The sequence below is a fragment of the Carassius carassius genome, chromosome 10, assembly GCF_963082965.1.
Source record: "Carassius carassius chromosome 10, fCarCar2.1, whole genome shotgun sequence".
Lineage (NCBI taxonomy): Eukaryota > Metazoa > Chordata > Actinopteri > Cypriniformes > Cyprinidae > Carassius > Carassius carassius.
Window position 1 is genome coordinate 6,926,487 of NC_081764.1, and position 20,937 is coordinate 6,947,423.

At 35.2% G+C, this 20,937-nt stretch overlaps 1 protein-coding gene across 1 annotated transcript in view; it reads right to left on the reverse strand.

Moving 5' to 3' along the window:
- Nucleotides 1-20,937, reverse strand: part of LOC132151644 (contactin-4-like) — a 101,519-nt gene that overhangs the window by 33,930 nt on the left and 46,652 nt on the right. The window contains exons 2-11 of the mRNA XM_059559900.1: nt 16,495-16,642; nt 11,893-12,019; nt 11,116-11,285; nt 9,880-9,975; nt 6,210-6,413; nt 5,015-5,117; nt 3,930-4,114; nt 3,242-3,384; nt 2,949-3,078; nt 1,817-1,967 (exon numbers count right to left, since the gene is read on the reverse strand). Coding sequence (XP_059415883.1) covers nt 1,817-1,967; nt 2,949-3,078; nt 3,242-3,384; nt 3,930-4,114; nt 5,015-5,117; nt 6,210-6,413; nt 9,880-9,975; nt 11,116-11,285; nt 11,893-12,019; nt 16,495-16,555 — 1,370 coding nt within the window. The 5' untranslated portion in view covers nt 16,556-16,642. The remainder of the gene's footprint in view (nt 1-1,816; nt 1,968-2,948; nt 3,079-3,241; nt 3,385-3,929; nt 4,115-5,014; nt 5,118-6,209; nt 6,414-9,879; nt 9,976-11,115; nt 11,286-11,892; nt 12,020-16,494; nt 16,643-20,937) is intronic.

Genomic DNA, 20,937 nt, shown 5'->3' on the forward strand with positions numbered 1-20,937 from the left:
TCAAATTCTTGAATCGATTTTGCTTGACAATCCTCACGAAGCTGCGGTTCTCTCGGTTGGTTGTGCATTTTTTTTCTTCCATACCTTTTTCTTCCAGTCAACTTCCTGTTAACATGCTTGGATACAGCACTCTGTGACCAGCCAACTTCTTTGGCAATGAATGTTTGTGGCTTACCCTCCTTGTGAAGGGTGTCAACGATTGTGTTCTGGACAACTGTCAGATCAGCAGTCTTCCCCATGATTGTGTAGCCTAGTGAAGCGACCATTTTGAAGGCTCAGAAAACCTTTGCAGGTGTTTTGAGTTGATTAACTGATTGCCATGTCAACATATTCTAATTTGTTGAGATAGTGAATTGGTGAGTCTTAAAAGAACCAAAGACTTAAACTACTTCAGTCTGTGTGCACTGTGTGTGGGTCGTATTTCAGTGATTTGGACAAACGACCTATATGAGCATATTGGTTGGAGGACAGGTTGACTGTGAAGTATGGAGTTAGGAGTACTTTAAGTTCGCACTCCATTTCAGACACTCTGAGACTTACCCTGACCCTGTGATAGACAGTATCTGATATACAGTCTTGCACCTCTTGTCTCATCTCCTCCATTCACTCTAACTTACAATCCCACTCCCCCTCTCCCTCATCCAATAATTACATCACTCCACGGAGACCCTGGGCAGCATCAGTGAGTCATGGCATGTGTGTTCTCTCTCAGGTCCAGATGGACCACAGTGCACAGAGTGAGCTCCCATTGGTTATCACTCCATCCCCATCCATTACTGGAGATCATACACGTGTCCCTCCTGCCACCTGTTCTGACATGGCCATGCTAGAACGATTCTGTCCTATTGAAACCCCACAGGACAGAGGCAGAACCAGGGGTGTTTTAATTAGTGTTCCAGTAGGCACTCACTCTTGTGTAAAAAGTGTCATCAGGAAGGATGCTGTTGATTTTAAATGTGCAACATCTGTGGCTTAGCAACTGTGTTCAGTATGGACAAAAAAAAAAAAAATTGATAATATTGAAAAACATCACACAGTGGGCTGATGCTTTGCAAATAATGACTGCTCAGGGAGAGAAAGTAAGAGGAAGTTGAAAAAAACATTCTCATTATAAAATGTTAAACTGTTATTTTTTGGGGTACGTAATGTTCATTTTGCATTATTTTCCACCTCACAGCTGATGGTTTTATCTGAAACATATAATTGAGCCCAACTAGATTCCATTGAAGCACTTCCATTTCTTTCCATTTATCAGCATTATTTAGACTCCGATTTTAAAACACAAAATCAGCATGTTAGAATGATTTCTGGAGATCTATGAAGCTTTTAACAGTTATTTTAAATTGTAAAATTAAAAAAAAAAAAAAAAATAACAATATTAAATTAAACTTTTGCTGCCCCAAAACTTTTTGTCATATATATATATATATATATATATATATATATATATATATATATATATATATATATATATATTAATACGTTTAACTCTGATTAAATGTAACCTACAAACACTACAAATAAATTAATTAATTAATGAATAAATCCTACAACGCTTGTGCACTGTAGATTTAACCTCTGTTTCACCCAACATGGGGAAAGCAGAGGTTTCAATGCCTGTGTTTATAAGTACATATATAAATGGAAACATAATCCACATTGCTTGTTGGAAAAAGGATATTATGGCATAAATTTAACTATACTATTAAAAACCATGCAGATGGATGCAAGAAAGTACCCTGTGTGAATGTGCCTTAAGACTCTTCACCAGAACCCTGCACTACTGCATTGCAAACAAACCCAAAGGTTCAGGTACCTCTTGCTGTCTTTTAGGAACTCATTGCCTCTCCTCCAAGTGTAGGAAGCTCTGGGGGATGCGTGCGGCCGGCACTCGATGATAGCTTCCCCACCTCTCCGGATCAGAGTGGTCTTCTTCACTGGGTTTTTTGAGAAGTCTGGAGGAGAGGCTGAAAGACAAGGGATTTGGGGTGTTTGGCTCAGATAAGTGATTCTAGAATACCAGTGTTCCCACACATTTGACTAATTTATTTTCATGACTTTTTAGTGATGCACTGAAATTAAAAACAGCATAAACATGAAACCAAAATTAAAGTTTAAATAAATTTTAAATAAAGTTTAATGATGAATAAATTGCGTATATTTAATAATCAGCACTCAAATAAAAAAAGTTTACAATTTGACAAAGCACAAATGTTTTTGCATCAACTTTTTGATTATATAATTATGTTTCTACTCCAGTTCATTGTTGAAACATAAAAACATTTAAACAGTGCCTGTAATAAAAAAAAATAAAAAAAATCATAATAGATTTATCCAAACATATATTAAACAATGACCATATCACTCACAGGTTAAATAAAATATAAGGATTTTGGCATATATTTAGCGAAAAGTGTATTTTTTAGTTGTCTTATGAAGTTATGGAAATTGAATGGATTTCCTGAGGTAAGTGTAATGTTTACAATCTGTGTTATTGACATATTTCAGCAGATGAAACACTGATTGAGCAATTACATAAGACATAATATATTTTAGTAAGTTGTACTGTTTATTTAAACATACATTCTGTTTATTTCATGTTTTAGCTAGTAGTAAAAAAAGAAACGATGATCGGTTAATTTTCGGCCAAATAGTTGATGAAATTTATGTGCACGACTACTTTAATGATTACTAATACTAATACGGACAAAATCATTCCTATTTTATTTAGATTTTTGCAGTGGTTTTCCATTGTATTTGTATTCTCAGAGATATCAATTATATCTCTATTAGCTATAATTTAGAGAAGAACATAACTGCTCATATGTTCACCAAATTTTATTAATTCCCAAGACTTTTACAAGTCTGAAAATCAAAATTTTAAAAATCCTTGATATTTTCATGTGGAAAAAAGAAGGGTTCTTTTTATAACATGGAACGATGCTTACCCACAACTTTAAGCTCAGCACTTGCATATATAACTCCATTATCATTCTCAGCCAAACACTGATACATCCCAGAATCCATCAGGTTCATGTTGGAGATGGTTAACCCGCCACCATCAACACGAATTCTGTCCTGAGCATAAAAAAAAAACTGTCACCACTAATGACCTAGATATATTATATTTCTACTTAAAACATTTCAACATGTACACTCTGAGACACAATCAGCATATTTTAAGTCTCAGTACTTAGTAAAATGGGCAGTGGGGGGTTATTCTGGTCGTTAGTGTTATTACCTGAGAAACTAAAGACTGTCCATTCTTGAGCCATCGGTAAACCGGTTGAGGTTTTCCATTAGCCTTGCACTCCCAGTGAAGATCAGACTCAATAGCCATGTTTGCATCATACAGAGTCTGTGACCACTGTAGTTGTTCCACATCTGTGTAGATAGCAATGTACTACTATAATACAAATGCAGAGGTCTGCATCCTACTCTCTGAACTTTCTTTCTTGAAATTGCAACAATGATGAAAGCATTGTGTTTTATAAACCACCAAAAATGAGGTTACTCTGTGCACATTAATTCTATCTTGTAGAAGAGCAGAGTACCAGTGCATATATTGTGACTCTCTGGGCAGACTAAACAACGCCTGCTATAGCCATTATAATTAGTCTTGTCTTGACAATTGACAATATAATCTATTCTTTCATTATTTATCATTTACCACAGGTTGCTATGTGATCTGTTATCTGACTCATTAAAAATGTAAATTTCTCTTATTGATTTTCCTGCGGGAATCATGATGGCCGGCAAAACACTACGTGGATAGGAGAGATAAAGAAAGGTCTTTTAACACTGTGAAAAATACTCTGCACACAGTTTTTTGGACACAGCTGTCTTGATATTTCCAAAAAGGGCTAATTATCATCCAGTTAGTATTTTGACCATTGACTATATCTACTTAAGTCAGTATTGGACCTTACTTTGAAATACAAGACGTCCTTTTGCAATACTACGTCCTTTGGAGTTTTCGGCCACACATTCATAAAGTCCAGAATCCTCTGGACGGAAATATGGGATCTCTAGGACACCATTTGAGTGATTTATCTTCATTTTTCCTGGGAATGGGCTTCCATCCGCTCTCTTCCAGGAAATAGAAGGCACTGGACTGAGAAAAGTCAAGAAAAGAGACCATATTAGCATCACACTGTGCAAAGATGACCTATGGAGGCTTAACATGATTCATCAAAGCATCATGTTACTAGTTAGTCAACATAATACTCAATCCATTTCTGCATAATAACAGTTCACGTCTGACGTATTCTCCCATCACTTGCATGTATGTTTAATGTTTATTAAACGTTTAGGGTAATTAGCCATTCATTAAATGAATATTTAAATACACAATCCATTCAGATGTTTTAGATTAGAAAGTTATTTTTTATTTTTTTTGAAAGACTTTTATTTACCAAGGAAGCATTGAATTGATGAAAAGTGACACTAAAGACATGTATACAGTTTCAAAGGAGATCTAATTTAAATAAATCCTGTTCTTTTAAACTTTATATTCACCAAAGAATCTTGAATAAAATAGTTAATACTACAATAGTAAAGTACTTTTAAGAAACAAATGCACCTTTAGTAAGCATAATATACTTTCAATAACATTAAAACATCTTGCCGACTACAAACATTTGAATGGTAGCTTTATTAAATTCGTAAATAACTAAATAACAAATAAAACATAAAAATAAATGGCCTGACAGCCTATCTGTTCTGTGTTTGATAGCCCTAAAGTATCCCAGCATCCCTTAACACATTACTTGTGGACAATCCCAGGCCAGAACCCTGTCTCACCCCTGGATCACAGTCTGCAGCTGTTTTTAAAAATAATGCCTTCCCCGCTCCATCTGTTTCCTAGTACTTCAGTAAAGGATTCTGTATATTTTGAGACATTTCTCTTAAATAAACTGCTAAGATGTACTATGTGCCAAGTGTGGCAGTCCAAAGTTTGCAATGCAACCCTGTGGAGGCAAGGAGTCCATCTGTTAGTAAAGTAGAGACCTACTTTCCTAAAGCGAAACACTCCAGTCGAACCGATGATCCTTTGACAACGTGAAGCATTTTTTCAAACTGGACTTCAATCTTTGGCTCATATTCCCCCATCACAGCTGCAAAATGAGGATACACAAGCATTAGTCTTTTAGGGTAAAACCAATGCGCTTCAATTCAGAAATTATTATAACTATTCATTTCACAGTATATACGTAGATCACTTTATGTGCAAACAAGGCAAGTTCACAACACATGCAGCTTGCCAAGAAACCTTGCTGAAAAGACAATGGCTGGTCACCAGCATATGTAATGTTCATAGACTTTTGACAATATTTTGTCATTTAATTTTCATTCATTTGACTCTCTCATTTGAATTTCAGTGCACAACAATACATGTTATTAAATGTTAATGTCAAAAAGAATAATTATTAAAAAAAACGGACCAAATTATAAATACATACATATATATATATATATATATTTATATATTATGAAAAACATATTAATTTAAAGATGTATCAAACATATAAAATATATTGCATAACATAACAAACAGTGCTTACATTAGGTAAGTTAATAAAATTATAATGAAAAAAAAAAAAAAACCTGTGTCAACTTATTTTTTTGGTACTTGTTTTGTTGACATTGCTTTGCCAAAAAGACTCCCTTAGTCAACCAGCTTTAGCAAAAAGATCATGATGGTTTTGGCTACGCTGGTCGACCTGCACCAACTAAAAAATTATGTAAATTTATGCTGGCCTAAAATGGTATTTTCAGCAGGGAATGTAGATCAAACGCAAAGAAAAGTAAGAAATATGAATTAGTAAAGTAATAAGAGTTCAGCAGTACCCAAATTATTCACAGATAAAAATATTCAATATTCACATTAACTCAAGATATTCAAAACCTCTCCGCCCTACTTCATATACCTTGTCTGGGTGAATATTAAACAGAAACTAATGACTAGTGATGTTGAGCCTACCAGGGTATATGTGTGTGTGTGAGGGTTGAAGTCTTCTTTCTTAATGCAGAATCTTTTCTCCTTCTCTCTCTCTTTCACACACACACACACACACACACAGTTGGCTGAGCATGGCTCAGAGACTATGACTGCACAAATGCTACGTCTCTGAGTTGCAGCAAAGCAAACACCGTCATGCTGAAATCTACTGATTCATCACTGTTAGCAGTTCCTCCAGGCTACTCACCGTCCCGACGTAGCACCACTGGAGTTGGGGAACTGTAGACGGTTGTATTGGTCATCACATTCCTCACCACGCACGTGTAGTTGCCCACGTCTGATGTCTCAACTTTCGCAATATACAAGTTTCCAGTCCTCTGGGACACAAATCGTCGGTTGTCCCCAACAACAATGCTGGGGCGGCCATTAAATATCCAGGAGTATCTGATTTCTGAGGAGAAAATTGTCAGATGACAGTAAATTTTTTACCAACTCAGATATATAGTCAACATGCTGCATACCCTACTAAGTATATAGCTTGATGCATTATGAAATAGAACATTTGAAAACGGTTTTAAAATCTTTATTTATTTTTTTATTATTTTATTTGTATTTATTTGTGGATGCAATTTAGATGCGTATGTTCTCAGCTTGTTAGAGCTCAGCTGTGGGAAAGTTTATATATATAACAAGGTTAAAACAATACAAGCAACAGGAGCTGAAAACTAATATTGTTCCATGAAAAAAGCATATTCTGGCTCTGCAAACAACTCAAAATCTTCCATTTACTCTTTATTATTATAAATAAACACAACATTACAATGTAAGATGATAGTGTGACATGAAAAGCATTCTGATGCTATTGAAAATTTCTAGAACAAGTTTTAAAACAAAATAAATAATTAAATCATTCATTTTGACAAACTACACCCTATTTATTTTCATAAAGGCAAAATATGTGCATTTGAATTATGCTGGCATATGGCATATTTATCTAAAATAACCCTTATATTGTTAAAACAATTAAAACAGCCATCAAAACAACTTTCAGTTTTCCACCACAAAATGTCCAACGCTTTGGTTTGTGACATCCTTATAAAAATTTATATTGAATTCAAATCATCTACATGAAGAAGTAAAGTTTGTGCTTATTGTAATTAGAAAAATATATTTACAACAAACTTTTTTATAATCAACACAAAGCGAATGAATGGGTTTTAAATGTAATTATTTAGCTTTTCATAGTCTTTATGTGATATAAGCTAATTTTGTAATACTCTTCATCATTTTTCTTGTATTTCTATTCATTCATATCACCTCTCACTCTTTCTTAATGAGACAGGAATACAGGAAGACCGCAGGTCTGTGGTATGAAATGAAATATCAAAGTATCAAATTAAGCAGCGTTTATTAGAGGACAGAAAGGGGGTTAGAATGGCTGAAAAGTGGATTGATAAGGGCTATTTTTGAGGTTCAAATAGCATATCTAAGAGTGTACAGCACTGAGAAAAAAGAACCATTTGGCTTCAAGACAGAAAAAGGTGAATTAAAACCATCATAAATGGAGTGGTGACAAGGTGAGAGACCTCTCGTCATTACTGGGCACTGTGCTTAAGGCTTTTGGTCTCATAGGAAACCAATTCACAGCTACTATAATCTGAAACCATGTGACAGAGTAGACAAATGAACAAGGCTATTTATGATTAAAAAGAGGTGATTTTTACTTTAGGAAGCAGTTACTGTGCAGTAATGGAGAGCAGTCTCTAAAATTCACAAAGTTCAGTTCATTGTTCCAACTTGTCTAGAAAACAACTAACAGTAATTTAACATCAAAATCATACTAAAGTAGCAATCAACCAAAATTACCTCTTATTGTGCACCTTACTTAAACAAAAAAGAAGAAATTCACACAAACACACACTAAATGTAATATATATACATTATATACATACACACATTAAATTTAGAGTCATTCTTTTTTTTGACAGAATTAAATAATAATATTTATAATTATAATTAATTCTAATTCTAATTCTAATTCTAATTCTATCTATCTATCTATCTATCTATCTATCTATCTATCTATCTATCTATCTATCTATCTATCTATCTATCTATCTATCTATCTATCTATCTATCTATCTATCACTCTCTCTCTCTCTCTCTCTCTTCAGGTTTCTCCAGAAATATTTGATTGGGTTGAAAGCTCAGGCTCTGGCAGGGCCACTCAAGGACATTCAAAGAGTTGTCTATAAGCCATTCTTGCTGTGTGTTTAGGGTCATTGTCCTGTTGGAAGGTGAACCTGCTGCCCAGCCTGAGGTTCTGAATGTCTCTGTACTATGTTTTCATTAAGGCTATCTCAATATTATGGTGCATTGGGCTTTTCTTGAGTCCACAGCATGAGGCTGCTACCAGTACACTTTACTTTTGTGATGGTACTCTGCAGGTGCTGCACAGAGCTGGTTTCTTCAAACATGATGCTGGGAATTGAGGTTCATCAGACCAGAGAATCTTGTTTCTCACCGTCTGTGGGTTCTTTAGGTGTTAATTTTTTTTGCAAATTCTAAATGAGTTTTCATGTCTGAAGACCGAAGAGAGGATTATGACTTGCCTTACTGCCCAGATCGGTGGAGTGTTGCAGTAATGTTTCTCCTTCTGTAGATTTCTCCCATCTTCACATATGATCATGTAGCTCAACTAGAGTGACCATCAGGTTCTTGGTCTCCACTCAAACCAAAGCCCTTCTCCATCAATTGTTCAGTTTGGCCAGGAAGAGTCCTGGTTGTTTCAAACTTCTTCCATTAAGGGTAACAGAGACCACATGCTTTTGTGAACCTTCAATGAAGCAGAATGCTTTTCTGAACTCTTCCCCAGATGTGTGGCTTCATGCAAACCCGTTTCTGAAATCTACAGGCAGTTTTTCCTTTTTGTCTAAATGGTTCTATGAAGAATCATTAACATCTGAAGAACCTTTCTGTTTCACAAAAGGTTCTTTGTGGCTAAAGAAGGTTCTTCAGATTATAAAAAGGTAAGAAGGAGATGGTTCTATATATATATATATCTTCCCAGGTATTATAGACCTCCATGGTTTCACCCCCCCCCCCCCCTTAAAAAAATTATTGGACTGAGCTGCGGTCTCTAGCCATTGTATTCATTCCCATGAAGCATTATCCATGTGAAAGCCTCGGATTACAGAGTGTGGCAAACAGTCAAGGGTGGTGGGAGAAGGAGGAATGGAAGATAGAAAACAGGGTGGAGGGTGGCATAATGACAGAACGGCGGTGCGGTTGCATGAAATTGCACCTCTGGCGGATCTGTGCGTGGCTCTTTGAGAGGCTGCTAATCAGCTGTACACAGAAGAGGTGCACAGCTGGACCGGGGGATAAAGAGACAAGCCACTTTAAACCAGCCACCACATGCCATTTTTACCTTTCAACAGAAGGCCAAGGCTTAAGAAAATAACCTTTCCAAATGACCACAAGGGCACAAGTGCCATTAAGAAGGAGGAGGGGAAGCTAAATGCCAAGAGCTTGGTGCATGAATGCAATAATGTGACCCATTGTGCTCCAGTCATTTAAAAACTTGATTTGCTCACAATTTGAGATGATTAAGATAAAATCTGAACCTGCATGTACCCTACATACTAAGTGAGCAGAATGGAGAAAGGTTTGCCACTTGCAGTGAATTCCTCACCTTACCACAGGCTATACACAAAGCTTAAATATATTAAAAATAAAAGAAAAAAGTGTTGTGGAAAGAGGTCAACAGATTTTGCGAACAATTGTCACTCTTGCTTTTTATGATTCATATGAAGTAAAGTGGAAAAGTATTGATAACTTTAAAGAATAGAATAAAAAAAACCCTGATGCACATAATAAATAACATTCAAATTCATACAGAATACAATAAAATGTACCTCCAAAGTGGGGTGGCGGACCGCACAGGAGCACAACAGCCTGTCCTTCTCTCACTAATACTGGACTTCTGGCCTTGCTACTGAAATTCTGCAGGTCTGCGAAAACAAAATAATAGGATCGCCATTACTTTTCATTAAAGGCTCTGTCATTGTACAGACGTGCAGCAGACGACTCACAGAGCAGAGACCTTTAGAAATGCCACTATACAGCACTGGAATGGACAGGCAAAAATTACATCCCAGACTGGGCTAAACTTTGGTGTTTATTCAAATAATATGCCTCATGAATATATGAATGTGTGAAATGATTTTTGTAAATAAAAGACACAAAAAGACACAAAAATATAAACATTTTGTGAGAATTTGCAAGTGGGGTAAAAAAATAAATTGTTGTCGTAGTTGTCAGGGTAACTGTGTTAATTACATATTGTCAGATCTATTTTATAGAGATTAGACCAAGGTAAAATGTGCTCTTGAAAAATAAAATATGTGGTCATAAAATATGGCTATCAGCAAAGTACCACATGCTTGGTAAAGGCTTCGATTCCCTGCATCTTGTATGCGATATAAGTTGCTTTGGATAAAAGGGTTCGCTAAATGCATTAACAGGAAAAAGACAAAAATCATAAAAAAAAAAAAAAAAAAAAAACAATGTAAAGCTTTCCTCATTATAAATCAAGAAATAAAAATGTATTCTTCAAAACTTCAGAACTGATGGTTATGTGAGGAAGTAAATCATTGGGAAAATGCTTATTCCATCTTTGCAAAGGTCAATTTTACAAGTGAAGTACCACAAATTAGTCCTTCAACAATTTCCTGCATAACTCTAGACCTGAAAAGACAAATCTACATGTGAAATTTTGAATAAGCATTTTTTTTTTCATATGTACACACAATATGAATGAGGCAGTGCTTCTTTGTTATAATTATCTGTTGATTAAATGTTTCACGACAGACTGCATTTTAGATAGCACCATTGGACATCTCCTGGTGGAATCTTCCAGATAGGAAAATATAGTTGTTAGTTTAAAAGCCTGCTTCATCCAGGGAGGAAAGTATATCTTACCCACTAATGGACCATATATGAAAGATAAGATAGTGTGCATTTTACATATCATGCATTTAAGCTTCCAAAGGATACATATATAAAGATGGTATAGTCAAAGTAATAGTAATCAAATTCAGAAGAGACTGTCAGGTGCCATTTACTAATGTTCACAAATACAAAACACTTACATGCAAACTCCACTTTAACCTCTCTGCTCAGGATGGTTCCAAATGCATTAGTGGTTATACACTGGTAAACACCACTGTGTTTAGTTGCCTGAGGGTTATTGATCAAAAGGTTTCCCTCAACAAGGCTGTAGTCCAAGTCAATATCAAGATCTTTCCTGTTGAATTTCCACCTAAATATGAAATAGATGGAGTGAGCATGGGATGATGATGGCAAGAAATATAGCATAGAAGCAAGAAGCATAAAAACATACAAATATGTTATGTGTACTTCAAATACATTATTTAAACCGAGAATCAAATTTACAATCAATCCAAAAGCAGCAAAGTTATCACAAAAAAAAACAAAAAATTTAAATAAAACTTAAATAAAATATAAATTGTAGATAAAAACCTAAACTAAAAGAAAAAAGTTGGTAACCTTGGCAAATAACTGAAATGCAAGTGTTAAAATTACTAAAACTAAAACTGCATTCAAAATTAATACAAAAATTACTAGTTTTTAACATTTCTGAGTCAAAAGCTTAACTGGAATATTAAACAATAGTCATAAATTATTGTTAAAAATAAAATTGTTTATTCAAATATGATTTAATATTGTTTTAAACAGTAATTAAAATCATCGAACGTCAATGTCAATTTGTCACAAATACTGAATTTTCAATATATGATGTTCAAATTTCAATCCAACTTATTATTATTTTTTTTTATTCCAGGCATAAATAATAATAAGAAGAAAAAAATAACAACTATATTTTCATTTGAGGAAAACAGTCATACTTATATTGTGGTGCTGGACTTCCCTTGGCTTTGCAGTTAATAAATATCTTGTTGTCTTCTGCGCTTAAAGGGAAAACACTGTCACTGGGCTCTTGGGTGAACACTGGGCCATGTCGAATAATCCTCTCTAGAAGGAAGAACAAGAAGACTTAAAAAGCTCAAAATCCACAATCTGGAACATGAATCTAGATCATAAAACAGGTGTGAACACATCGATCCACATTATCTCTAATGTGTGCTATTCATTTATTTTCAGCAACTTCCCACACTGAGCTTATTAGATCTGCAACGTAAACACGTGCCAGAGGAACAGCTTTCATTTCCCCTCTTGTAGCAGAAACCGTACCAACATGACGTCCTGCTTTTGGCAGGCCTGTAACACGCATGGCAGTGTGGCTCGGTCTGTTGTTTCGGTTGACTGCTGCCAAGACACCATTCCACCTCCCTAATTACCCCATGTTGTGGTAATTACTCTAGTGAAATGTATCATTTCTTAAATGAATAAACAAGCTCTCAGAAACATGCCTGCCTTTTCACAGAAAAAGGAATTGTGCTTTCTAATGAACATTTTTCCTTCCTCAATAAAACTCACCTGTAATTTTGCCCTGTTCTTTTTGATTGAATACAATTCATTTTTACAGGTCCCTGACCTTGACAAGGACAAAAAAAACAAAAAAACATTTGACCCTCCCGCATCATCAAGCTAATGGAAGTGTCCAGGCGTGTTTGCCTGAGGTGAGGCCTCTGTCTCCTCACACTGTGGGAGATGCTACCTTTTTCACTTTCCATTTTGTGTGTCCTTTGAACGACAGGAATTAATGAAGCATTTAGAGTGAAGAATAGCACATTTACAGTAGTCCACATTTAGCTTACATTTGCGGAGGGGACACGTCCCCATCACTTTTTTGTCATGGATGATTTTGCCCTCACCCCTTTATGGAAACAGGGAAGAATATAATACAAAGAATATAATAAAATATAATACAAAGTAAGCATCTAGAGCTCTGGAGCATTACTGTTCATTCCAAGTACACTGGGGAAACTAAAAGAAAGGAAAAGAAAAGGAAAATTAACTGGTAATTTTCTACAAGGACATTAGCAAATAATTTTATGGACATTTCCATTAGCGCTAAAGCACAACTACCTGATAAAATTAGTATGTTCAGCAAAAAAAAAAAAAAAGTACATTTAACATGGCCAGTTGGAGTTTGATAAGTAATTTCTGCTTAATTATTATTATTTTTTTAAATATGCAACACTCAAATAAATTTCCCTCAGTTACAGTTTATAAAATTTAGCTACTCAAACAATGTAGCACTGGAAAACAAACATACTATTAAAGCAAGTGGTTCACTTGCAAACATGTAAGCAAGTAGACAGATTGTCATCCTTTGAAGGTACTATGTCCACTCAATAACATAATCATGCAAATTAACACAGAGACTTGGTAAAACATACACAATGACAATAACAATCAGTGGTTAGTGTTCGAGTGTAAATGGGTCATTTTGAGTAAAAAAAATTAACTCCAGATATCACAAAACAGTAAGTTACTAAACCTAATGACAAAATCAACTATAAAACAGTGTAAATACAAGTCGAAAACCTTACCTTTTTTAATTATTCATGCCCCAGTACATGATGGGAAAAACGGGATGATAACTTTGATAATTACTTAAAGAATCCTTGTAAACATAAACAATTCCAAGTAAAATATGCTTATAATTTCAAACTTTAATTTCTACAAGCTTAAATTACTTAGTAGTAATATAGAATTTACTTCATTTTGTTATTCTTGCCTGAACTAAATTAGATAATGTAGAAATGTAATTTCTATTTATGCAGTATTTACATCAACACAAAATAATTTTTATCAGTGTATAGTTAAAGGGATACTCCACCCCAAAATGAAAATTTTGTCATTAATCACTTACCCCATGTTGTTCCGAACCTATAAAAGCTTTGTTCGTCCTCGGAACACAATTTAAGATATTTTAGCCCCATTTACTGCCAAGTAAATAACAGTGTAAAGGTCAATAAATGGTATGAAAGTCGTCTTCAGAATACTCCATCTGCCATCAGATGTGCAATCAGGGTTATATGAAGCTACGGGAACACTTTTTGTGTGAAAAAAACCCCCACTTTATTCAATTTTTCCTTTGTCAACAGTCTCCTCTGTATCTCTCCATATCATCGTGTGCTGGGTATGCTCTTCTGTATCTGTTTTCTTTCAAATCAAAGCTAAATACAGGTAGAAACAGCACATCTTTGTGGCGCGGCTGACACAGAAGAACATACGCAGCATACGTTGATATGTAGAGACACAGAGGAGACTGTTGACAAAAGAATTGTTGAATAAAGTCATTATTTTTGTTTTCTTTGCTTAAAAAAAGTATTCTTGTTCATTCATAATGTTACGGTAATGTACACTGATGGCAGATGGACTATTCCGAAGATGTTTTTTATACTTTACTGGACCTTGACAGTGTTATTTCCTTGGCAGTCTATGGGACAGTCTCAAGCCTCTAGGTTTTCATCCAAAATATCTTAAATTGTGTTCCGAAGATGAACAAAGCTTTTACGGGTTTGGAACGACATGGGGGTAAATGACTAAATGACTAAATGTTCATTTTGGGGTGGAGTAACCACAAGAATGACTCTTCAACTGTGTAATCCACTGTGAAATTGTTGTGTAAATGAATTTCTACATTTTATTTCTAATCATAATATTATATCAAAAATGATATTGTAATGTTATTAAAGTTATTAATAATTTACTTACACTTACAAAGAATCAAATTTCCAGCAGGGATTCTTTAAAATGAGGGAAGCCAACCTAGGTTAATAACTTCCTATGCTTATTATTATAACCACGTCCTTATAGATCCATTCATTGCTGAAATATTAACTACATTCATATTCAGTATCTGAACGTTAAATAACCATTTCACTTTTGGTAGATCACTATTATTCTTTCCTTTGATATAACCTATTTCCTTAAATGAGAATTATTTCTGAATAAGTGTAGGCTACATGAGATTTATTTATTTCCTGATGCTATTATCAATTTTCTTCAAGAGATCTAATCAACTTCTACACTGACAGGAAATTTACTTCAGTTAATTATCGCACAGCTTGTCAATGTTTCATCAGCACTGTCACTGAAAATAAAAAGACAAAAATCTGTCTTCAAAGCTGAGCTATGGCAGGTTGTTAGATATGTGTGATTGGTCTCCTCAGGTTCTCGGTGCAGAATAGCTGCTGCCCTTCCATCTGAGGCCGTCTGGCCTCTGCACTTCCTTCTCTCCAGCTAAGCTTTTTGAATAACAAGCTGTGCAATCAAAAGAGCACCTGTGACTTGAATGCAAATGCCCATTTGAGTTGGCATAGTTACTGTAGCACAACATCGGCAATAATTGGAGCACTGGTGCTGAGTGGGAGACACTGGTTTGTTTAAATAGGGCACCTGCCTCTTCAGACGGTCCCTTCCTTACAGCGCTGCAGTATGTGCTGAGAGTTGCATGAACCATTGGAGAAATAAAAAGCACTTTTTATGGAAAATTTAAAAGACTTTTGAAACACTTCACTGCTGACAGGGTCTGATTATGAACAAGTACAGTTTTATTGCATTTCTAAAGTACTCTAAGTAGTGCTCTAACTTTTAATACTCTGTAAAACAGTGGTTTTCAACTCAAAGTGGTGGGTCAGAGGATTGTTCTAATTGTAGGGAATAAAAAAAATTAAAATAAAACAAATGTTTATGTATATACATAATTCACTTGAATAATAATAATCATAATAATAAAACAACTTAAAAAAACCTGCAAAAAATCCTATTCTTACTATATACTGTATATATATATATATATATATATATATATATATATATATATATATATATATATATATATATATATGAAACAAGGTAAATTTACCAAAAATACTTTTTTTAGAGAATGTAGTATCTTTAACAAGAGTATCATTTGTTTTTATTTTATTGCTCTGGCAGATTTTTAAATAGATAAAAATATATTTATATTCAAGGTGCAACTATGAAAGTCAAAATTCCTATGCAATGCTGCTTCTTAAATAATGTGTACACATTTATATACTGTAAAACAAGTTTAAAAAATAAATTAATTTATGCAGTAATAATAAGGTACACATTTCTGATTTTATCAGCATTTTGTATGAAATAATAATAAAAAAAAAGTAAAAAATAAACAAATAAAAAAAATTAAAAAATAAATAATAAAATGTTGGGTTGCCCCTCAAAACCCCAACATAAAATGAAAACTAAACTGCTTTAGAACATTCTTCAAAGCTACATAAACATAAATAAAGTTTCCAATGCTGGTCTGTTATTTATAAGCAAAGCATGTCAAAATAAGTTGAGTGAAGTTCTTGCTAAAGAGAACAATCTAAAACTGTGTCAAGACAAATGTCCTGCTGGGGCAACCACGAGAGCTTGTTCCCAGCATGCATCGGTCTCTAGAGGAATGAGAAAATGATTAGACAGCGGCATGAAAAGCCACTCTCTCTGCTGAAGTGGGGACTATGCAGAACAGGTGAGCTATCAAAGGCAAGTCGGGGATATCGTACCTGCTAGGCAGCTCTTGAGTGACAGCAGGATTAAGAGTTCCCATGGCAATAACAGCTTCATCTTCCAAGGTCACAGGGTCGCTTTTATTTCCATTCAACTGCAAGAGGAGCAAGTTGTGTTCTTCCTTTGCAAAGTCAGCTTTGTTAGCTGCGAAATAAGCAAGGGACAGAGAGAGAGACAAAAAAAGATTAGAAAACAATACAACACATGCAAGAGGAGCTGTAACTTCAGATAAACCAATAAAATATTAATAATTCATTTATCTACATAAGGACAAACAGGATTCCATGCCTGTGGGCCTGTTCTCAGCCGATAAACTGCAGTGTGGATACCAAGCATACCCTCAATATATCTCTCAGAAGTCAAGGGAATCGGAGAGAGTGAGAGAAAGAGAGATAGACAGACCTGGGGAAAGCAAGGGCCTAGGAGAGATATGAAAATATCCTCTGTGGCTTACGGAAGCAAAACTTCGACACATATTCAGCTGCCAAAGGCAATGTTTGGATTGTACTTAAAGTATTGGTTCTACACACTGGGAAAAATGCATATGATACATTTACAAACCTGCAAACATATTTCATTTTCAGCCCAGTGTATCTCAGGAACAGGTTTATGATTCGATAGGGGAGGTGATACACTTGGAAAGGGCAGTGAATATGATAGAGGAGTAAGCTATACAGTGTCAGCCCTCCCTCTTTTCAAGACAGCGGAATGCAATTCATCCACCTCACAGGAATTCAATACTCTTTAAAGCACATCAGAGTTGTCGAATACACACTCTAATTTATGAGGGTCAAAGCCGCTGCTTTGGCTTTAACAAATATGGACCCTGGTGGGATGTGCGGTTTAAGTGTCAAACTAATGTCTAGCAAATTAGCATGATATTCTTGACATTTCTAAATGCAGGACAGCTGGGGGTTTTTGAGCGATATAGGAACACTAGGGACATCACATTTCGAATAAGCCTTGAAAGTCAGTGTAAGTACATAACATGTTTAACATTCAGACATTTCTTCATTTTCTATGAAAACAACACCAAACCTTGAAGCATCACTATTGTTTAGTCAGAACTCTTTTGAATCATCAAAATTGCTTTGAAGCATAAAGACTGTTTTAAAGCATCAAATTTAATCATTGTTTTGAAGCATAAGATTTGTTTTAAAATATTTTTATTTCTTTGAAGTAGTCTTTTTGAAATAATACTGCTTCGACGCATCAATACTATTTACATTTGTCAGTATCATTTGAAAATTTCTGTAAATTTGAAGCATCAAATTTGTATTGAAGCATCAACGTTGTTTTGAAATGGCAACACTGTTTTAAAGCATCAAATCAGTTTGAAACATCAGTATTTCTGAAGCTTCCAATCCGTTTGGATGCATAACTATTGCTTTGAAGCCTCAGATCTGTTTTGAAACAGTATTGCATTGAATTAAATGATCAGATCTATTCTAAATTATCACTGTTGTTTTGAGCCATCAGAACTGTTCTGAAGTGTCAATATTTCTATGAAGCATTAAATATTTTTCAAAGCAAAAATCAACATATTGAAAAAAAAAATCAACCTTTAAAGTTGTCCAAATGTAGTTCTTAGCAATGCATATTACTAATCAAAAAATACGTTTTAATATATTTACAGTAGGAATTTTACAAAATATCTTCATGGAACATAATCTTTACTGAATGTCCTAATGAATTTTGGCATAAAAGAAAAATCTATAATTTTCACCCATACAATGTATTTTTGGCTATTGCTACTATTGCTTAAAGCTGCAGTCGTTAACTTTTGACGCTCTAGCAGTTAATAAATAGAATTGCTTGCGTCTTGCGGAAGAACACTGTAGCCGGAGCTACTTCTCTGTTTATGTCTATGAAGAATCACAAAGGTACTGGGTTACTCCGCCGCTGTACCCCCGACGCAATCTAAAATAGTCACAATATAAACACTTATTACAGGTTTACCCTAGTGATTCAGGACAGGCTAAAAACACGGTTTGGAAAATGGATTCATGGTGTACTCGCTTATTATATACATTTTGTACATTTTGAACACAAAAAAAAAGTTACGGATCGCAGCTCTGATTGGTTGTTTCTTACCTGGAGCGATGTATTTCTGCAAATGGCAATAGAATCACTGAGAGGAGCCAGAGGAGCTTGATTTTTACACAGATTATCTGTCTCACATTTTCACAGGTTTAACAAATATGTAAAAAATATTTTTTTTTTTACAAAAGTTACCTACTGCAGCTTTAAGTGATTACTATTTATTATTATATATTTACTATTGCTGCACGTCTTCCGGTTCCCCACAGTCAGCAGAAGTAAGAAAAAAAAGTGTTTATTATGTTTGAAATCTGGATATTTATCTTAGAAGAACACTTGGATTCGCTACAGGGGGCTTTACAGATGCTCACACTTTATTTCACGTCTTCTAAACTGTTGACAACAAACAACCGCTTGACCCATTGAAAGGCTTGGAAGTGCAAAAAGAAAATTTTTAATATAACTCTGATTGGATTATTCTGAAAGAAGAAATACACCTAGGATGCTTCGAGAGTGAGTAGAAGATGGATGAATTTTCCTTATCAGGTGAACTAACCCTTTAAGACTGGATTTGTGGTCCAGGGTCACATTTAGGATTTTCTGTATAATTCTGTCTAGTGAACCATCAAGTACTGCACTGAATATCCTTTCAAAGCATCATTATTGTTCTGAATATTCAACATATGAAACAGTATGGTTTTCATGTCTCAGTATTGTTTTTTAGCCCATTCAACTTAATTCTTTGATCCAACATTGCAATATCAGAGAGCAGCTCAGTCACTGGGCAGAAAATGAAAAGACTTCACCATGGAAGGAAAAAAAGTGCAGATCAAGTCTGAGATGGGGGATAGATTAAATTAGATGAGATTGATTATGTTCCTGTATTATCTACTCTAAGGGACCCTGAGCTCTGACCTTCAAGTTCTTCGTCATTTCAGTCATCTCTATCGATTTGGTTTCCATTTTTTAGCCTCCTGCCTCCTTTGTTTGTCATTCTGCTCCTGCAGCCTGCTATGAGCCTCAATCAAGTCTGGGAGGACAGGTCAATAGCCGGATATTTGTTTGATGTCTTTCCTTATGAGATGCATGAGGGTGATCTATAACCGGTGAGTATGCGAAACGGAGGATGAAACTATAGCTGCACGATGGGAGAAGAACTTAATTTGAGCTGCACATTTGATTCCCTGCATGCTACCTGTATTCATACTTCTTCAGATCAATTCATTCAGTCCTACTTCCCTGCACTGCTGTCCTTTGAGGTGTGTTTAATACGCTTTTATTAGATAACTGATATACATGCTTCTCTGCTTTATCATAATTTAAATAGAGGATAAAGGTTTATATACAAATGACACCTATTTTAAGACACTTGAAAAAAATGGTTGAATATCCTCCAGCATTAATACACTTTCTTACGTTAAAAAAAAAGTAAAAAAAAAAAAAAGATCCCTGTAGGAATACAACATTAATGACTCTAAACATGTTGTCCTTGGATGTACTGAGAACCATGTGCCATTTGTAGAACAATAGAGTTGGTGGACTTCTGGGACATTATAATCTATTTCCACAGGATGTCTAACAAGCCCTGTAAGACTCAAGCCATTAATTGTGGCATGTTGAGCAAAATGATCAATGCTAATTTATGTTTCAGTCTCGTCAGCAGTCCCTACTCACTTCAGAGAGAGGTCAACTCGCTTTTTGTCATCCATGCGGGCCTCTTGCACATTTCAAAGTCAGGAAAAAGGCTCCTGTTTCTGTCTATGGCATGATAATATGCATCAAACCATACTGGGGCAAATGTGAGAGTTATCTCTGTGTCAAATGGCATGCCACATTTTAATGATGCATGGTGTCTCTGGCATCTTTGGGGAAGGAGGGAGGGAGTTTCTTGGTCACTGTCCAACCGGATTCAGAGTAGTTCCTTACATGATTAATTTATAGAGCGGGGAAAAAATACAATAGCAATAATTCTTGTGCCCAGCGGATGATGGTCACAGGTGGTAGAAATATCAAGTGGGCCAAAGCCTGGTTAATGGTGCCTGCGAGGGAAAAGATCTGTCAGGGATAATCTCTTATAATACTCTGCCATAGATAATGTGTGCTTCCCCCTTTCCACTGGCGGCAGATGAAGAGATTGCATAGCAGACATTATGAAATGGGATGAGAATTATCATGACTATACTGCCTGTGTCCAGAGCGATAAATGCAGAGCTAGTTCAAATCTCATTGGAAAAATGGAGAAATGGTGGGCGAGAGTGCTGAAAAAAGATGGGACACCATAGTGTAATGTGATCTGGTAGGAATACTTTATGACTTTGCAGCTAAGTGTACAGCTGTACAAGAAAAAAAAAATTGATTCTACGATGACAATGGCATCAAAATCTTCTACCTGTAAGAAT